General features: G+C 32.7%; 3 protein-coding genes across 4 annotated transcripts; all 3 read right to left on the bottom strand.

Moving 5' to 3' along the window:
• LOC105172092 (nucleosome assembly protein 1;1-like) lies at positions 1995 to 4555 on the bottom strand. The gene is made up of 3 exons (XM_020697132.1): positions 4265 to 4555; positions 3554 to 3606; positions 1995 to 2991 (listed from the first exon to the last, which is right to left on the bottom strand). Exons 1-3 carry the CDS (start codon positions 4408 to 4410, stop codon positions 2168 to 2170), a joined length of 1023 nt encoding a protein of 340 aa, XP_020552791.1. The 5' UTR covers positions 4411 to 4555; the 3' UTR covers positions 1995 to 2167.
• On the bottom strand, positions 6257 to 6760 carry LOC110012681 (chitinase 5-like). Its single transcript, XM_020697136.1, has one exon. It carries the CDS (start codon positions 6727 to 6729, stop codon positions 6319 to 6321), a length of 411 nt encoding a protein of 136 aa, XP_020552795.1. The 5' UTR covers positions 6730 to 6760; the 3' UTR covers positions 6257 to 6318.
• LOC105172091 (endochitinase EP3-like) lies at positions 12163 to 15421 on the bottom strand. 2 transcript variants are annotated; one of them, XM_020697134.1, is made up of 3 exons: positions 14964 to 15421; positions 13452 to 13677; positions 12163 to 12560 (listed from the first exon to the last, which is right to left on the bottom strand). In XM_020697134.1, the coding sequence occupies exons 1-3, from the start codon at positions 15382 to 15384 to the stop codon at positions 12374 to 12376; spliced, it is 834 nt and encodes a 277-aa protein (XP_020552793.1). In that variant the 5' UTR covers positions 15385 to 15421; the 3' UTR covers positions 12163 to 12373. The 2 variants fall into 2 exon arrangements, with proteins under 2 accessions (XP_020552793.1, XP_020552792.1); XM_020697133.1 differs by lacking the exon at positions 12163 to 12560 and having other exon boundaries at positions 13054 to 13677; positions 14964 to 15420.

Below are 19130 nucleotides of genomic sequence, written 5' to 3'. Positions count from 1 at the left end.
AAAAAGTCAATAAGTTGACTATAACAATTATACTATAGGGTTAGTTACACTTATATCTCTTTCTAAAAATACTAAATAATACTCTTTAAAAAAAATTTAAAATTATTCTTATGCCCCTTTAAAAATTTATTATTTACATCTGATTTATTTTCGTTAGTATTTAAACAAAAGAAAATACTGATCTTAATGAAAAGATTGTCAAAATGTCAAAATTTCAAGACTTGCAGCTATATATTTAGTACTATATACCAAGATTGTCAAAACTAAGATATCAAAGTCAAACTTTCCCGCTACATATAGTTGTTAATAACTGCTGTCCGCATCGTGTAAGGTCTTGCTCCGCATATGTCGCTGTCTTCGTCGTGTAAGGTGTTGTAAATTTATTTAAACATTTCTTTTATAAATTTTATTCATTTTATAAATTATTTTTGAAAGTTATAAAATGATAGATAAAGTAATATTATGAAACTTGTAAAATATTAATAATAGCAATTTTATAGTTAGTAAGACGTGTGCTAAAATCCCAAAAATAAATTAGGAACACCTAACTTTTTTTGGGAGAATTAATGATAAAATCCTTGGTGTGAGGGTACATTTAATAAAGGTTGTATCAAGATTTTTTCACATATAATATTTATGACTTTTCAGACAAGTTTTAAATCCCTTTTACTTTTTCAATGTTTTTACGAAAAGTTCAGGTTCATTTAAACCCTAATATGTATGGATTTGTTGTAGTCATTGAATTATTTGGCATGGTTTATTTGAAATTATACAATTAAGAGAAATCAATAAATAGTTGTCCTCCATGCAACAAGTACAACTTTTGCTACCCTAATATTCTGACGACTTTTCTTATTATTTCTATTATGACCTATTGATTTAAGTATTTAACAGCTATAACTAGAGCCTTGCCATGCAGTTCTAAAAGGGTAAATTATATTTTTGGTTCCATAAGTGAACCTATTTTCAATTTTGGTCTCATAAGTGTACCTATTTCTAATTTTGGTCCCCACACTCAGGCCAATTCGCACATTGAGTCCTATAAGTGGTTTTTTTTTTTTAATTTGAGGACCATTAAGGAATTTTCGTCCATTTGATAACGGCAGCTACTCTCTCCATTAGTCAATACAATCAAAATAAGGGTAAATTATATTTTTGGTCTCATAAATGGACCTGTTTCTAATTTTGGTCCCACACGTAAATGTGCAAATTGATTTGAGTAATATAATTTAATAGTGATTAATTGTATGTTTTAAAGTAAATAGTTATGGTAGTCATTAATCACGATCACGTAATGATTATTGATCGTGATTTTTGTTAATATAGCTAAAACATTTATCTATGACAAAAATATTTTTCACAATGGATAACCTATATTTTTGCATCGATATTTTATTTAGCGATGGTTAATAATAATTTTTTACAACTCTTAGTCCATATTAAAAGTGTTGACAATAGCTATACATCTTTTTTTAGTGCATGTCCCATATACACACGCACTCATTTAGGCACACACCCAGAATTTGAACTAAAAATCTTAAAAAAAATAGATGATCTAGCCCAAATAACTGAGAAAGAGATCTTAAAGCACAAACCGTTTAGCTCATTAAAAGGACATTCTACTTTTAGCTCTAAAATTTACGTGAGAATTAATTAAGAAGAAAAATTCAGAAAACAACATAATGTATGTATTAGGGTTTAATGCAATTTACCCTATATGATATTGCAAATAAGCAGATTACTCCCTATAAAAAAAAATAACAATTTACCCCTCTGTTTAGGGAGGTAAATTGCTGCATTTGAAAAAACAGAGGGGTTAAATTGTTGTATTTTAAAAAATATAGGTGGATAAATTGCTAATTTTTTTTATAGCGAAATAATTTGTTCATTTACAATATGACAGAAAATTGCTTGCATTTTTTGCGCATGTATTATGTTGCAACACACTTTCATTAGAAAAGCAGTGTAGAGAAAGGTGTGTTTCAGATGATAGCTATATTCTAAAAAGATATGAAAACATTATTACATCAAACCTATTAATTTAAAATTAATAGAGCATTAAAATTTGAATTTGAAGCTGACATGCGACTTTTCCCTTGTGGAGAACTTAAGTTGCTGGAAGAAAGTTGAGAAAAAGCTGAATTTAGTCTTAGGTAATGGATTAATGTTACAATTTTCCTTTTCTAAAACTAAGTACATTGTAACAAATATCCTCTCCCATGTACCATGAAACTGCATGAGGAACAATCTTGTCTCGGATGATTAAGCCAATCTCATAGTCTCTTACCATCCGATGCTGGAGCTTTCGGGCAATATCGTGGTATAGATCTTCGATGTCAGGGCCTCGATATGTACTAAACAAGTTGAAGAAACTTTTACGTTTTTCAGTCCCAGCAATCATATTGATGATCTTCGACCATTTCCTAGGCTTGTTTTGCATAATCTTGTGCGTCAAATTCTTCCCAGGAAACCATTCTATCTTCGTCCCGATTGCTCCATCAAGAACAGGTTCACCTTCATCAACCGTTCGATAAGTTTTAGTCAGGACGGAGTTCTTAAAAAATGGATTGGGGTCGAAATGAAATTCAAGTCTGAAGCCTTTGCGATATTCAACTTTAGACGACTTTATTTCTTTTAGGAATTTGAGAGCCTCCTCGTCGTGCTCAGACAACTCTCTGGCAACCACTTCATTGTTCTTCATTGCAGTCAGCCAGAAATCAGGCACGCCTTTCTCGTCTCCGTCCACTTGATTTACGATTCTGTATCTCTTTGCGTAGAGTGGCTGAGACAGCTTCCGGTATCTTGCTTCGAGTGCTGCTCTCTCCTTGTAAAAGTTCGACTCCAAGTAGTCGTGTTGAGCCTGAATTTCCCTTAGTACATCGACCAGTTTTCTTACCTCCGGGGGCAGTTTTTGGAGTTTCTTTCTCTGTCGAGTTCTGGTACTATAACTATCGTTTAATCCGTTCTTTTTGCTGCTTGTTTTCCTCAGGGCTGCAACAAAAATTCACAAGATAGCGATGCTAAGAATACCACCTAAGAAGAGGGATGCACAATGTGGACTCAAGTGTAGTGAGGAAGAGGAAAAATTACACTAACAATCCTTCAAATTAAGAACAGAAATCATCCCAATTATTTGAAAAATTACACCAATTTCCCTGAATATATATATATATATATTTTTATTACACAGAGTGTTTGTCAGTATAAGCACAATATTTTACACGAATTGTGAGTATAATCAATTCGAATGATGCAAATGCAATTATTCTTAATATTTAGTATTCAGAAAATACAATTTACCATTTGTGACATAAAAAATGAGTAAAAAAAATCTTATTAAAAAAATAGTAAATTATGTCCCCTATATTTTTAAAAATAAAGCAACCATAGATAGGTGATAAATCACTTAGTAAGTACGATATATTTGTCGTGTGATTGATTATTTTTCTTGAACTGACACTAATCAAACTGCAAGTGTATTACACTTATTGAATAATAAATTCAAATCTAACCTGATCGAATTCGAGTTAGAATTTTCAAATTAGTAACAGACCTGGAGACGCAGCTACGCTGGGCTGGGAAACCGAAAAGGAGCTTAAACCATCGCTGCAGAAAGAGAAAGATAAGACATTTTGCTATCACGAATACATATTTGAAAGAAGTTATACATAACATGTTATTACAGAACCACTAATCCTTTAACCAATGACAATCAATTATAAAATTACACAGTATATTCAATATAATATAAGTACATAGGAATAAATACAATTTAGCCCCTGTAAAATTCAAAACAAAAAAAAAAAAAAAAAAAAAAAAGAAAAAAACCTGTTATGAAAAAAAGAAGATACAAGAAACCCTCCTTGCTTCATGCCCATACGTTCTTTTGCATCATTTTCAAATATCAAGAGTTTTTTGTATTTTCTTTATTTCACAAGGAGTTTTTTGAAACTATCCAAAATTAAGGAGGGTAAATTGCATTTAACACAAATTATTATATACGTATATGGAAAAATACAATTGATATGTGAAATGAGCAAAAATCCCGGTAAAAAAAATAGCAAATTATCCTTTGTGTTTTGAAAAATGAAACAAATTATTCCCCCTATCAATACCCTGTACTTTGAAAAAATGAAGCAAATTATCTTTTTAGTTTTCAAAACAGACGGGTAATTTGGTAAAAAAAAAATTCACAAGTAATTTTTTTGCTCATTTCACACATCAGAGCAAGTAATTGTATACATATATATGTGTGTGTACTTACATGGGAAATTGGTGAGTGGAAGAAGGACAGAAATCAGTAGAAATGGAGGTGATGCTTGGGCTCCTGGATTGTTCATGAAACATTTGCCGAAGTTGCTCTCTCCGCAGCACGACAGCCACCAGTCTCTCCCAGTTGTCTCGGGACATATTTCCAGATCTGATTCCTACCAAAGTAAACTGCAGCTTGCAACTGTTAATCTTTTCTGCAGAGGCGCTGATAATGATGAATTTAGGTTCCAATGATTCTTTCAAGTCAACAAACTCTGCAATGCTTTTGGCTTTTTTTCTCCAATGGTCAAAATGCACTTTTGAAAAACAATAAGTACAACCATTTGTCAAAATTATTGCTAGAGAAAAAAAAAAAAAAAAAAGAGTTTCTAGTCATTGTTAATTATTATGGCTAAAAAAAAAAAAAATATTTGTCAAAATTATTGCTAGAGAAAAAAAAAAAAAAAAAGAGTTTCTAGTCATTGTTAATTATTATGGCTAAAGAAAAAAAAAAGTGATAATCACACTCCTCTATTTTGAGATTTGATGTAATTAAACGTAAATTCTCTATAGTTTGAGAAACTACATTTAACACCGCCTAGAGTTTGTTTCAGTCTAATAAGTAAGACCCTCCATTAATCAGAATTTACTGAATTTGTTGGTAATAATAAAAATACTGAATGAAAATTCATATTTACCCTCAATTAACTGATTATTGACTTATTTCAGGTCAAATATTTTTTTTGAACTAAACTACCCTTATAACAGTGAAGATATACCTTTTCACATGCATTAATGCATGAAGACGTATAAGGGTAATTTAGTTATAAAAAGATTTATTTGATCTGCAATAAGTCAATCGGAGTTAATATAAATTTTATCCTGATTTTTTTGTTAATATCAACAAAATCGGTGAATTTTAACTAACGGGGGGACTTGTTAGACAGAAACAAACCTTAGGAGTGCTAGATATAATTTTCCAAACCACAGAGGATTTACGTATAATTACTCCAAATCTCAGAAGAGGAAAGTGTAACTATCCCAAAAACAAATTATGGTCAATACAAATTAACATAATTGTGCATCGGTCATTAGTTGTTGTTTCCAAAAAATTCGGTAGGTATTTTAATCGTAACAAAAATCACAACAAATATTGATTACTTGTGATTTACTTTAAATTTTGCTATTGATTTTTGTTAATTATGATTGATAATAGTAATTTACATAGCAATTGTGATGGATAATAAACAAAGGAGGAGTCCAACCTCTCTCCGTCTCTGCAAGAAGGAAGACTTCTCCCCATGGATGAAGGTGCCAGCTTTCAATAGGCCTTTCATCTCTTTCCGCCTATTTAACATTTACACTCAAAAAACATTTAGCAAACAAGCACATGGACCGTAAATCCATCATAGAAAATTTTAACTATGGATTTCAACAAAGGAATATATCAACCTGATCCGGCTCGAAAACTCAGCTTCTCCCCAAGCAAACAAGCTGCTCTGTGTGCGTAATCAAGAAGGTTTTCTGCAGACAAGAAATGAACGTCACTTAGCCGGGATAGGTCCCGGCGGAGGTGCTCCGACGCTCAAGTTAGTTTTTAGTACGTGTGAGATAGCTCTCAATGTTAATCGAAGATAACTAGCTGAAAGCTCAAAAAACTTACCTTCTCACAATGCGATCTCTTTCCTTATATCCCCTGCTACCCTGCGCTATTGGCAGGTTTATGCATGTATCCACGTTCAGTGTCCACCATCTGTGAATGGTGCTTAAGTGTCCTCATTTTTAGGAATTAAGTACGCTCTGACCATGTAACCACCAAGGGATTGACCCTTGGTCAAAGACCTTCAAAGTATGTAGACCGTTTTACCCTCGTCAGGAGGGCATATTGGTCTTTTCTAATATCACCATCATCACAACCATTGATCTCTTATAATCGGAGAATAAGAGGATTTAAATATATAGTAATACCACCAGTTCTTACTGCTCGTGCAAAGAGGCTTTTATTTACTACTCATACATATATTAACCCACCTCTCTTTAATTATTTTTTTCACATTGTACTCTTCTCTAACACCACTGATTAGTTCCAGGATCAACTCCGAGTTGATTACAGTAGTCCCTGTAGTGATTAACGCGAGCAGACACCGTTGCTGTATTTGCTCCGTTGCATTCAAGGGGACCGTTAATGGCGCGAATCGTGGCCCCGAAGCCTCGTCCAGAAGTTATGGTGTCATGACAATTATTCATCCAGAACCAGAGGGCTGTCTTGAATGAAATAACTGGATCTCTTGCTACGATTTCAGGGTTGTTCAATCCGTCGAAGCCTATGCTTTGGCCTGCCGGGCCATAGTTGTAGTTCCACGATAGTTGCAGGGGTCCTCGCCCGTAGTAGCCCTTATTCGGTGCGCATGGCCACTGTTGATTAGTTTCATCGCAATAGTCTCTAGATCGGCCACCATTCTCTACTCTAGAGCACATATCTGGGTTTGAAGACGTAAATATTGGCGTGGGAAGATGTACGAGAGTAATTTAGTCAGAAAAATTTATATAACATGTAATAAATCAATATTAAGTCAATCGAGATAAATATGAATTTTTCATTTCAGTTTTTCGCTGACGTTAACAAATTACATGATATTTCCAATGGATGGATCTATTTAATCTTTTGGACGAAAACAAACGTCATTGGTATTAAATATACTTTTAAAAATACAGAAGGTTTACGTGTAATTACACCAAAAACCTTATAGAAGACAATGCGATTATCTTCTATTTTAGTTATACGTTATTTTATATATAGGTACAGATATGTATATAGGTATTCATGAAAATGTTTTCTATTAAACTATATTTTTGTTCTTATAGCATCGTTTAATATAGTTAGCTGAAAAAGTAAAATGCCTTTTCCTTGATGGTTACCATAGGAAAATTGTTAAATTGATTGATGAATAGCACCGGATTTGCTTAACCTCGATCAGCATCCAAAATTTTAGGGTAAAATAATTTTTTAGTCTTATAAAATAAGTGTATAATTTGTTTTGGTACGACAATTATAGTAAATGAGGCTTTTATTTTATAAAACTCATAATCACGTATTTTTAATCCGAAAAAGTCATGTGCACTGGAGTTTTGGGACTAAAAAAGTGTTGTTTGAAACTAAAAAGACGTAATTTTGGGATTAGAAAGATGCGACTTTGAGTTTTATGGGACTAAAAGTACACCTACCATAACTGTGGTATCAAAACAAATTTTACCCTTATTTTACTCTTTTATTCATTTCTTCCCTTTCAAAAAGAAAACAAAATAAAAAATTAAAATTGATCAAGTAATTTCAATATTTTTTAATAATCTCACAGTTGTGATTCTTTGTTTTTTTCTCTGAACCCACTACTCCATTTTTATTTTTCCCATAAATATTATATTTATAATAAATTCACAATTACAATTTATTTTTCTTCTCTCACCGGATTCAACGTTTCTTTCTTTTCACAAACTTCTTTCTTTGTCCTCCCCGCCCCCAGACCATGTTTGTTTAATTTCTACAAATTTCTTTTTTCTTTTCATTTCATCCGCATATTTTATGTTCGCAAAAATAGTATGCGGCAACGAGTAGTATATATAAAAAAAACATAAATCTAGATTAAAACGGATAAGAACGTAAGAGGAAAATAAAAGTAACACCAAACACCTACAAACAACATGATCAATGAATCTTTGTCCCAATTGTACGTGGCGTTCGTGAAAATATTTGGAATGCATTTCTTAGCAGCCAATGGACTAATTTTCTTAAATTATTATAAGACAAAATTTTCAGGATTATTACTTCAATATAAACTAATTAAAACCAGTAGTTTCTATACGTCTCCTTTGGAGCCATCACAAACATACCTTTGAAGTGTGTTCTTTTCTCAAAATAAATAAATAAATAAATAACATGTTCGCACTAAATATCACCTTTATATAATAGGGTAAATACAGTTTGTCGTTCCGCTTAAATTATTTTTTTCGTACGCTTAAAGCATAAAAAAAGAATAGTTGGTGTTTGATTGACGTTTTTCTCAAAAAAATAAAAAATAAAAAATAGTATGTTTTACATATATGATCATTTTTCGGTGAAATTTTCCATCAAAAAGTAATTTGAGATTGCAAAGTGCAAATATCGTGGAATTTGGGTGTCAAAGTATAATAAAAAGTACTTTGGATGAAAATTATAATAAAAGCACCAAAATATCAGCTTACCGTATAACTTGAAGACAAGAAGGGCTCTGAGACCAAAAGAGCTGGACGATTTTAAGCCTATTAAAGGGGCCTTTAGCTAGAGAATCATTATTCTTAGATATTCATTATTAATCTCTTAGCATCTTCCCTCTTCCCCCTTCTCCCATAGCTTATGCTTTTCTCAATAAGTTAAGGTTTTTCCATACACATTTTATGTATTTTTTTTTCTTTTTAATTTGACGGGGATTTAATTATTAAAAAGACGAAAAAGTCCTTCATTAAGGGCATAAGAGACATTTTGCCAAGATATCCGCACATGAGATCGCAGGTCGGGTCGCTGGGGCCCGCCCCGCGGGTTGACCTGGAGTCTGAAAACGGTTAAGCATCACACGATTGAAGCTAGGGAAGGCTCAAATTAGGACACGTGGACTAATTTACAGTGTCAAATTGGACCCTGTAAATACTTCAGATCTGACTCAATCGAGGTAACTGGCATTTATTGCTTTGACTTTTTGACTTTAGATCGCATATTTCTATCTCGATCACCAACTAACTTGGGCGTCGGAGAGTCTTTGTCGGGAACGAACCCCACTAACCTGACGTACTTGTTTCATTTATCAGGACCCATAACAAATTTGAAAAGATTATGTGGCCAGATCAAATTTGTTGATTGAAGTCGCTTACTCAAGCCGGATCATAATTCAAGGAAATTCTTGAATCTTTTTATTAAGTTGTCAGGTTTTACACACATTTAACTTCTCTAAGTAAATCAATGGTGTTAAGCTGGCCCATCATCCGAAATCATATCTTGATTGTCGTTCCCCACCATTGGAGACAAGAAAATAGGATTATATTCTTTTGTCCAGAACAACAACATATCACCCGCTCCAAACATACCACGACTCGTGAAATATCCACGTTTGGGTAGAAGTAGCTTCATCGCTATACTTCTATAGATGGAAGGCTTGGAATTTACAAATAAATTTTTTTAATTCTATTATGGGTTAATTTATATTTGGGTCATCTAAGTGGGAGTTTATTTGTAGTTTCAGACTGAAACCTCATCAGATTAAGTAGCTTGTATGCGAACAAATATCCAATATTTAAAGCATTTATCAAACGCATCACATGCAAATAAAAAAACTAGCATCCCATTGTTGCATTATCGCAAGCCCAATCCTATACGAGCAAATAAGGTCATAGTGGATCCATGGTCTTCTAGGGTGGCCTAAACTATACACAAAATATAATCTATTATCATTGTAATGGATCTTGTAACGCCTCTTCATTTTCATTCGGCTCTCCTTTTGGACTCCATCCATTGTGGGCTTCCATCGCCATGGGCTCCCTTCCTTAAATTAATTTTTGAAAAAAAAAAATTAGTTTACTGTTTATCTATTCTCATTACAACATAAGAAGGAAACTCAATCATGTTGGGGGTATTACATGGATAGGCAAAAAGCAAGACTTATTATTTCAAAATTAAAAACGAAGAGAGAGAAGAAAATAAAGAGGAACACCAAACCCCACCCAACATAATATAAAAAACCACAATCATAATCAAGTTTTCGAATATCCAAAATAATTTGCAAAATTAAAAATATAAAATCAAACATACGATTATGCAAATTAAAATCGTAAATATATTTTTCGTAAGCTGATAAAACACATAAAATATGCTTTAACACAGTAAATATAAGAACCATAGCTTATATTCAAAATCAAGTTCCGATACCACTTGAAGACAGTGGATCAACTAGAAAATGATGGAAGCATAAAATAAAAGAAAAAAATTTTAAATTCAGATCAAACAGTGTATCTTTGATGTTCCTCGACACTCAATATTTGAAAAACACAGAGATCGAAACATAATGGCATTTAAGGCTATGGAGAAAGCGAAGGTGCAGTATTTAAACTGGAATATTGCCTTTGACATTTTTTAAAATTCAGCTTCTTGCATTGCTCCTTTCTCCGAATCCGTCCATGCAAGGTTACAACTGTAGAAATCCTCCAAAAGTTGTACATACCACACCGTAAAGTCTAGATTTCATTCTTGCTAGCAAGACTAATATCAGGAAGAAGTGATCAAATCTACACTATCAATTACTGTGTTTGATCTACTTTCGCTCTTGACTTGATTCAAAATTAAGAAGAACTCAAAGAGTGGATAGGGATTTTTCGTCTAGAGAGAGCACTACAAAAAAAATATTTTGTTGGAATAACTTTTGTAATGACGAGATTTAAATTTGTAATAGATTTTATAAATTTGGAACTGCTCGTATAATTGATGTTCTCGTCCATTCCTTTAACAGGTGTTACAAAAAAATTGGGACGACTCTTAACAAAGTCGTTCCAAATTGTACCGAATTTTGTACCAGCCAATTTTACCGTTACAATAATGAACTCAATGCAGAACGCGACGTTGGAACTCCCGACCACTTTAAATTTATTAGACCTACTTTTGGAACTACCATCATATTACATATAGTTATACGTGTATATCCCAATTGGAATAGTCGCTTGAACACTATTTATAACGGTCGTGCCTATTTTTGTAACGATGTTTGTACCTCATTCTGTAATACCTCATTTAACACATATTATAACGGCTTTTGTGACTCCTATTATGAACATTTTTTTGTAGTTTGTAACGGCCTTTGGAGCAGCTCTAGGAATTGATTCCAGGTTATATGCTAATGAAGTGTACTGCTAAAATCGTTACAGAAGCCATTACATATGTAGTACAATTTTTATATAAATTATTTATATTTTAATTATTATATTCATTTTTATAATATTTTATTTAATTTTTAGTTATAATTTTTTTTGTTGAATTTGTTAAATATGAAATATTATATAAATGAGGATAAATTACAACCACCTTCACTAATACCCCTCGTTGTGTGGATCCTCAAGTCTGAGGACTAAACCTCATACTATCAAAGTCGAGGAGCTCAAGTCATACCAACCAAGCCTTAGAGGTTTTCATATAACGATTCTCCACGAGTCAGTTCAGTCGGCTTGATAACTTTATCAACCACCCACTTAAATTGCAAAGACGTCATATGCCTGTCGCCTATGAAACACGGCATCCATCATATGAACGCAAAATTTAGTACAAGTCTCAATAGAACTCTCAGTACTCATTCCCGGGACTCTCGACATGCAACATTTTAGATCCAACCTTCAAAAGTTGGTTTCATTATTGTCCTCAAATGCGCAACCCAACTTTATTGGTTGATTAATAATCTATGGGTTTTGTTTCAATATTTAAAAAAGTACAAGAGTAGAACAACAAAATAAGTCAAATGAATACTTACTCTTATTCATTTAATTTCAATATTACAAAATGAAAGAAATTGCTTAAATAATTGACTTTTTGATCACTTATTCTAATACCAGGTGACACTCGTGGTAAACTGAAGTTGGGGATGCTGCATTAAGGCCGTGTTAGGCCAGGGTGTGGTTGGTGGGGTGTGAGCTTAGTACGGTACGAGTGCTAAATTTTCATTGTTGCTTTTATGATGGTTTTATGGGGGCCGAGTTCTTTTTCATGTTTGGTGTTCTTTGATTTGTCTGTTCTTGGGCATTGATGTTTTGCTGGACTTTCTGGAGGTGTCCTGTGAACAGTTTTTACTCTTGGTAGTTGGTAATATCATCGCTTTTTCCTCAAAAAGAAAACATTACACATGGTTGAAATTAAACACATCATAATACGGGAGAATATTACATAATCTAGAAACGGTAACAGTCACACATTTTTCTTGACATAAAACACTTATATTTTGAACATATATAGTAATACCACCAGTTCTTACTGCTCGTGCAAAGAGGTTTTTATTTACTACTCGTACATATATTAACCCACCTCTCTTTAATTATTTTTTTCACATTGTACTCTTCTCTAACACCACTGATTAGTTCCAGGATCAACTCCGAGTTGATTACAGTAGTCCCTGTAGTAATTAACGCGAGCAGACACCGTTTCTGTATTTGCTCCGTTGCATTCAAGGGGACCGTTAATGGCGCGAATCGTGGCCCCGAAGCCTCGTCCAGAAGTTATGGTGTCATGACAATTATTCATCCAGAACCAGAGGGCTGTCTTGAATGAAATAACTGGATCTCTTGCTACGATTTCAGGGTTGTTCACAAGAAATGAACGTCACTTAGCCGGGATAGGTCCCGGCGGAGGTGCTCCGACGCTCAAGTTAGTTTTTAGTACGTGTGAGATAGCTCTCAATGTTAAGATAACATAACTAGCTGAAAGCTCAAAAAACTTACCTTCTCACAATGCGATCTCTTTCCTTATATCCCCTGCTACCCTATTGGCAGAAGGCCGTGTTAGGCCAGGGTGTGGTTGGTGGGGTGTGAGCTTAGTACGGTACGAGTGCTAAATTTTCATTGTTGCTTTTATGATGGTTTTATGGGGGCCGAGTTCTTTTTCATGTTTGGTGTTCTTTGATTTGTCTGTTCTTGGGCATTGATGTTTTGCTGGACTTTCTGGAGGTGTCCTGTGAACAGTTTTTACTCTTGGTAGTTGGTAATATCATCGCTTTTTCCTCAAAAAGAAAACATTACACATGGTTGAAATTAAACACATCATAATACGGGAGAATATTACATAATCTAGAAACGGTAACAGTCACACATTTTTCTTGACATAAAACACTTATATTTTGAACATATATAGTAATACCACCAGTTCTTACTGCTCGTGCAAAGAGGTTTTTATTTACTACTCGTACATATATTAACCCACCTCTCTTTAATTATTTTTTTCACATTGTACTCTTCTCTAACACCACTGATTAGTTCCAGGATCAACTCCGAGTTGATTACAGTAGTCCCTGTAGTAATTAACGCGAGCAGACACCGTTTCTGTATTTGCTCCGTTGCATTCAAGGGGACCGTTAATGGCGCGAATCGTGGCCCCGAAGCCTCGTCCAGAAGTTATGGTGTCATGACAATTATTCATCCAGAACCAGAGGGCTGTCTTGAATGAAATAACTGGATCTCTTGCTACGATTTCAGGGTTGTTCAATCCGTCGAAGCCTATGCTTTGGCCTGCCGGGCCGTAGTTGTAGTTCCACGATAGTTGCAGGGGTCCTCGCCCGTAGTAGCCCTTATTCGGTGCGCATGGCCACTGTTGGTTAGTTTCATCGCAATAGTCTCTAGATCGGCCACCATTCTCTACTCTAGAGCACATATCTGGGTTTGAAGACGTAAATATTGGCGTGGGAAGATGTACGAGAGTAATTTAGTCAGAAAAATTTATTTAACATGCAATAAATCAATATTAAGTCAATCGAGATAAATATGAATTTTTCATTTCAGTTTTTCGCTGACGTTAACAAATTACATGATATTTCCAATGGATGGATCTATTTAATCTTTTGGACGAAAACAAACGTCATTAGTATTAAATATACTTTAAAAAATACATAAAGTTTACGTGTAGTTACACCAAAAACTTTATAGAAGACAATGCGATTATCTTCTATTTTAGTTATACGTTATTTTATATATAGGTACAGATATGTATATAGGTATTCATGAAAATGTTTTCTATTAAACTATATTTTTGTTCTTATAGCATCGTTTAATATAGTTAGCTGAAAAAGTAAAATGCCTTTTCCTTGATGGTTACCATAGGAAAATTGTTAAATTGATTGATGAATAGCACCGGATTTGCTTAACCTCGATCAGCATCCAAAATTTTAGGGTAAAATAATTTTTTAGTCATATAAAACAAGTGTATAATTTATTTTGGTACAACAACTATAGCAAATGACGCTTTTATTTTTATAAAACTCATAATCACGTATTTTTAATCCCAAAAAGTCATGTGCTCTGGAGTTTTGGGACTAAATAAGTGTTGTTTGAAACTAAAAAGACATAATTTTGGGATTAAAAAGATGCGACTTTGAGTTTTATGGGACTAAAAGTATATCTGTCATAATTGTGGTATCAAAACAAATTCTACCCTTATTTTATAGGACTAAAAAAATATTTTGCCCAAAATTTTATGTTAGGGTAACTATAAGAAATAATATAATCAGAAACAATACAAATTTCTTATAAAATAATAGAATTCTTTGCTAATTTACGTAGCAATGGATTTAGCAAAGTATTTACTAAGTAATTAACTCATGGCTGATTTTAGTATTGTGTGTGAATATTAATTACTTAACCTACAAGTTCCTCTACTCTCAGGGACTCTTATAACTAACCTTCGGAAAAAAAAAATTGAAAAGTTCCCCTTAAAAAATTAACTAACAAATATTTTTGTCGCAAATATTTCTTGCAAAATCAGAAACAAAAAAAAAATGTAAAAATCATGAACGAGCTAATTACCAAGTAAATATTTTTGTTGTTAAATTCATTGCCAAAAGTAAATTACTGGCGGATTCTATTATTTTACAAGAAATTTGTATTGTAACTAGTGATATTTTTTTGTGTACAATATTAAATTAAATGTAAATGCTAAAACTTACGTCCAGTCTCATGCGTAACATGTGCAAAGAATGCGGCAATCTCACGCTTAGAATCGTCCACAGAACCAGCAGTCCCAAACTTCGGGTACGAGCCAAGGGCTTGGAGAAAAGCAGCCCGTGAATAGAATCTCCTTCCGGGGCAGCCTGACGGGGCCTGATTAGCAATCCCATAAAAGAATGCATCAGTTACAATATCCGAAACTCTGACTCCGTTATTACCCTGAGGAGCATAACACGGCCCACCCTGGCAGCCGTTGCCACAATAAGCATCGCCCGTGCCACAATAGCCGTATTGGCTGCAGCACAAGTTAGATGCGCAGCCGCAGTTCTGGCCTGAAACCCATTTTCCGGAGGCCAGAAGTAGGGCAAGCAGGGTATATATTGCTAGCAGAGATTTTCTTGTGCTGAAGACACTGATCATTTTTTCTGCACAAAGGAGTACTTGAAGAAAATGTTCGATTGGTGTAAACAGAGTGATGGGTATTTATAGTGCACTTGGACGTACTGCAGCAGCTAGTGGCACTGGCAAGTTGTTGCAATGGGCAATTATCTTTTGTTGTCGACAGGGACCTGCAGAAGGGAATTGTCGAGGCTAATTTTAATTTCCTCCACTACCTCGAAAACATGATTATTTATTATCATTTCACTTGGTGGTAAGTGCTATTATTTAATTGGTGTAAATAACAATTTACCTCTTGTGATATTAAAAATGAGCACATTATTCCCTATGAAAGAAATATAACAATTTATCCTCTTATACTTTTTAAAATGAACATTTTTAAAAATCACAGGGAGATAAATTATTGTATTTTAAAAAATATAGAAAGGTTAATTTCTATTTTTTTTTTTTATAAAGGGGTAATTTGCTCATTTACAATATCACAAGAGGGTTCCTTGCATTTTTTCCTATTTAATTTTATGAAAATCAAAGTTGGATCTCTCCAATGCGTGATGATGTCTGACCGCAAACGCACGACTTATGTTTAATTCATGCAAATCTTTTAAAAATTAAACCTACTTTCGTGGTTAATTTTCATATTTAATATCTGACTTTCTTACATGGATATTTACCTTTCAGCACTTGGCTTGATATTTTAAATATGCAAATACGTGTCTAGCATATTCACAATGCAATATAAATCATAAGAATTAGGACAGTATTGTGCATCTCTTAGGTTTGTGCCTGACACAGCTGTGTGCGATGATATGACTACATATGGGACTAAATATGCAAATGTCAAGTGTCGAACTAAATCAATTTTTTAACAAAATTCACGACGTGTTCTATTTGGTTTCAGGCTGATTCTGCGTGTGTTTGACGTTTTAACTCTTTTTATCGCTAATTAAGTCCGCAAAATAAGTAAAATATCAAAAGCAGTATCACTGGAAGAAGAAAAACTAAAAAACAATAAATTTTAAATAAAAATCTGCTTAAAACGACGACGAAAGATAATTATTCCCCTATTATAAATACGCAAGTCTGGAAGTTTTCAATGTACATATATATTATAATTCTGACATGAAAAACATAACAAAAGATCTATTGAGGTCAGGGCTTTAAAGTTTGAATGAATAGTTGAGCAAATTTAGTATGTCATGACTTGCACTACAAAAAAGGTGGTATTAATGATAAAATATCAATAATATCTTGTTCGGTTGATGTGATAAGTGGATGTATAGTTACAAAAATGATTGCACAAATATATATATAAGAAGAAGTTTGCTGTTTGATTAAGGAGAATGGGTTTGGGTTGAAGTAAAATTGGAAGTATATAAAACTTTTTCGGAGTCTAATCTCGTTTTTATTTAAAATTGATCGAAAAAGTGTAAGTACAGGCGAAAAAGACAAACAAATACATATTTTATTTAGATTTGAATTCTTTATTTGAGGTCATTTTGTAGTAATTTTTATTTTTATTTAAACTGAATAGTTTTAGTAGTCATTATGAATATTTTTATTAATAATTATTTTTTGGTCTTGTTTGATAAATATTTTTTATTAATTAGGTTTTTAAATTTTTGATATACTTAAATTATTTTATTATAATATTAACTTGCTTATTTTCTGAGAAGAGAAATGATTAATCAATAAAATTACAAAAAATTAATTTTTTTCTTTTCAATCTTTTATTCTCGTACCAAACAAGAGATTTGTGTTCCTTTGGATCATACAGAACAATTTACAAAAAAAGAAAATATTATTCTTTCGCTCTCTCTTACCTTTTCACTTCCCCTCCCCCTTTTATTCCCTTCTTTCTCTTATACTTGAACTAAATGCCCTAAGGAGAATTTACTTAATTTCGATGGGAACTTACCATCGGGCGAATTTAGGAACTGTTTTTTTTTTTTTTCAGGGGAACGGTTTGAAATTAAAGAAATTAATTTGAATCGGAGTTTGGAACGGTTTTTTCAGGGGAACGGTTTGAAATTAAAGAAATTAATTTGAATCGGAGTTTGGAGCGAGTTTCGTTTCGTCGTTATAGACAGTGTTCCTAAAATTTAGGAATGGTTGGTGAGGAACCGTTTTCAATTGGAACGGGTATCGTAACACATTGATGTTGATCGTAACTAATAGTGTTTTTGAATATGCATTTTTTTTTCTATTGGAACACATTGGACAAGATTTGGAATGATTATGTAATTTAATTCGAGATATTTTTTGAACAGTTTTTATAATACTCATTGGCTGAATTTTGAAACTGCATTTATTTGAATTGGTGATGTATTTAGGATTGTTTATCGAAATTGTATAGTGCTCAATTTTTGAAATAGTATTAGGCACGTTTTTTTTTTTTTTTTAAAAAAAACAGTCTCTTGTAGCTGTATTAGGAATATTTTTTTGAAGCACTATATGGTGTGTACATTAGTTTGAGTTGCAATACATGTAGGAATGGTCAATTCCTTAATAGCAATGACGTTTGAAGCAGTTACAATTTTGAAATTTGTAACATTTCTTAACAATTACTAAAATCGTTCCTAATTTTTTAGTTAATGACAAAATTTTTAAAAATAATTTAATTTATGTAACTAATTATTAAATTTAACTATATTTATAAGTTTAATTGATTGAACAAATATTAAATAATGAAATGTAATAAACATACAAGACATGAATAATTAGGGAAAAATATTATATTAATATAAAATATAATACAATCTTTCTAGCCGGCTCGATGCTTCCACCACTTGTTTGAATCCTCTCAAGACTCGTCTCTGCGTCCAGCTCCTCTCTCCCGATTAACGTTCTTCGTCCCTCATTTTCAAATAGATAACACGCCCGTGTACGGGAACACGATCAGGTCTTATTCGTCACCTGATTAGTAAGGCTTCCGACACGGCCTGACAGTGTTTGCTTCGATTATTGAACTAGGAATTACATGGCAAGGCCATGTTGTATCAGCTGAGGTTGTCCTCGGATAAAGCATGCATGCAAAAGGGAAAATGCCAATAACACTATTTTATAAAGAAATTAAACCTGAAAAATAATAAATCACGACTGGTTCTGCTCTAAACGGCACAAGAAAAGAGTGTATTTCTCTACTTAAAACACGTAAAATAAGCTTATCAACCAGGCGAAGAGCCATTAATTACTAGTTTTATCGCTTTTTAAAACCCCTACAAGAAAAAATCCTCAATACATGAAAATTAATAAATTAGTAGATTAATTTTCCAAACAACTTTTTATGTGGTCAAAATTACAACACCCTCTATATATATACAACGAAAGTTACAATTAAAGCCATATTCATTATTTCAACAATTCTGAAATTAGAATAAATTACATATGCTTGGTCTCAAGTTTGGTACAATTATAAAAAAAATTTATTGTTTAAAAAATTATAAATTTTCATTTAAATATAAAAAGTATTTATAACTCGTGAAGTAAAAATTACTACTTTATCTTTGTTTAATATTTAAAAACATATCTGAAAAGGTGTAAAAATAAAAATAGGGGTAATGAATAATCTATAAAGCATATTAGTGCATAAAATATTTAGAATTTTTTTTAAAAAAATTAAAATTTTATAATCCAATATGATATTTTGGCTAATTTATTATAAAAATTGGATGAAACTATATCTAATGGCGGATAATTATAATGAAATGACCACATTGCTAGATGTTTTGTAATTTTTCATATTTCAAGTATTTACAATTATTACCAAA

This window comes from Sesamum indicum, linkage group LG10 (genome assembly GCF_000512975.1).
Source record: "Sesamum indicum cultivar Zhongzhi No. 13 linkage group LG10, S_indicum_v1.0, whole genome shotgun sequence".
Lineage (NCBI taxonomy): Eukaryota > Viridiplantae > Streptophyta > Magnoliopsida > Lamiales > Pedaliaceae > Sesamum > Sesamum indicum.
Note: the sequence above shows the minus strand (reverse complement) of the source record. Positions and strands in the feature narration are given on the sequence as shown.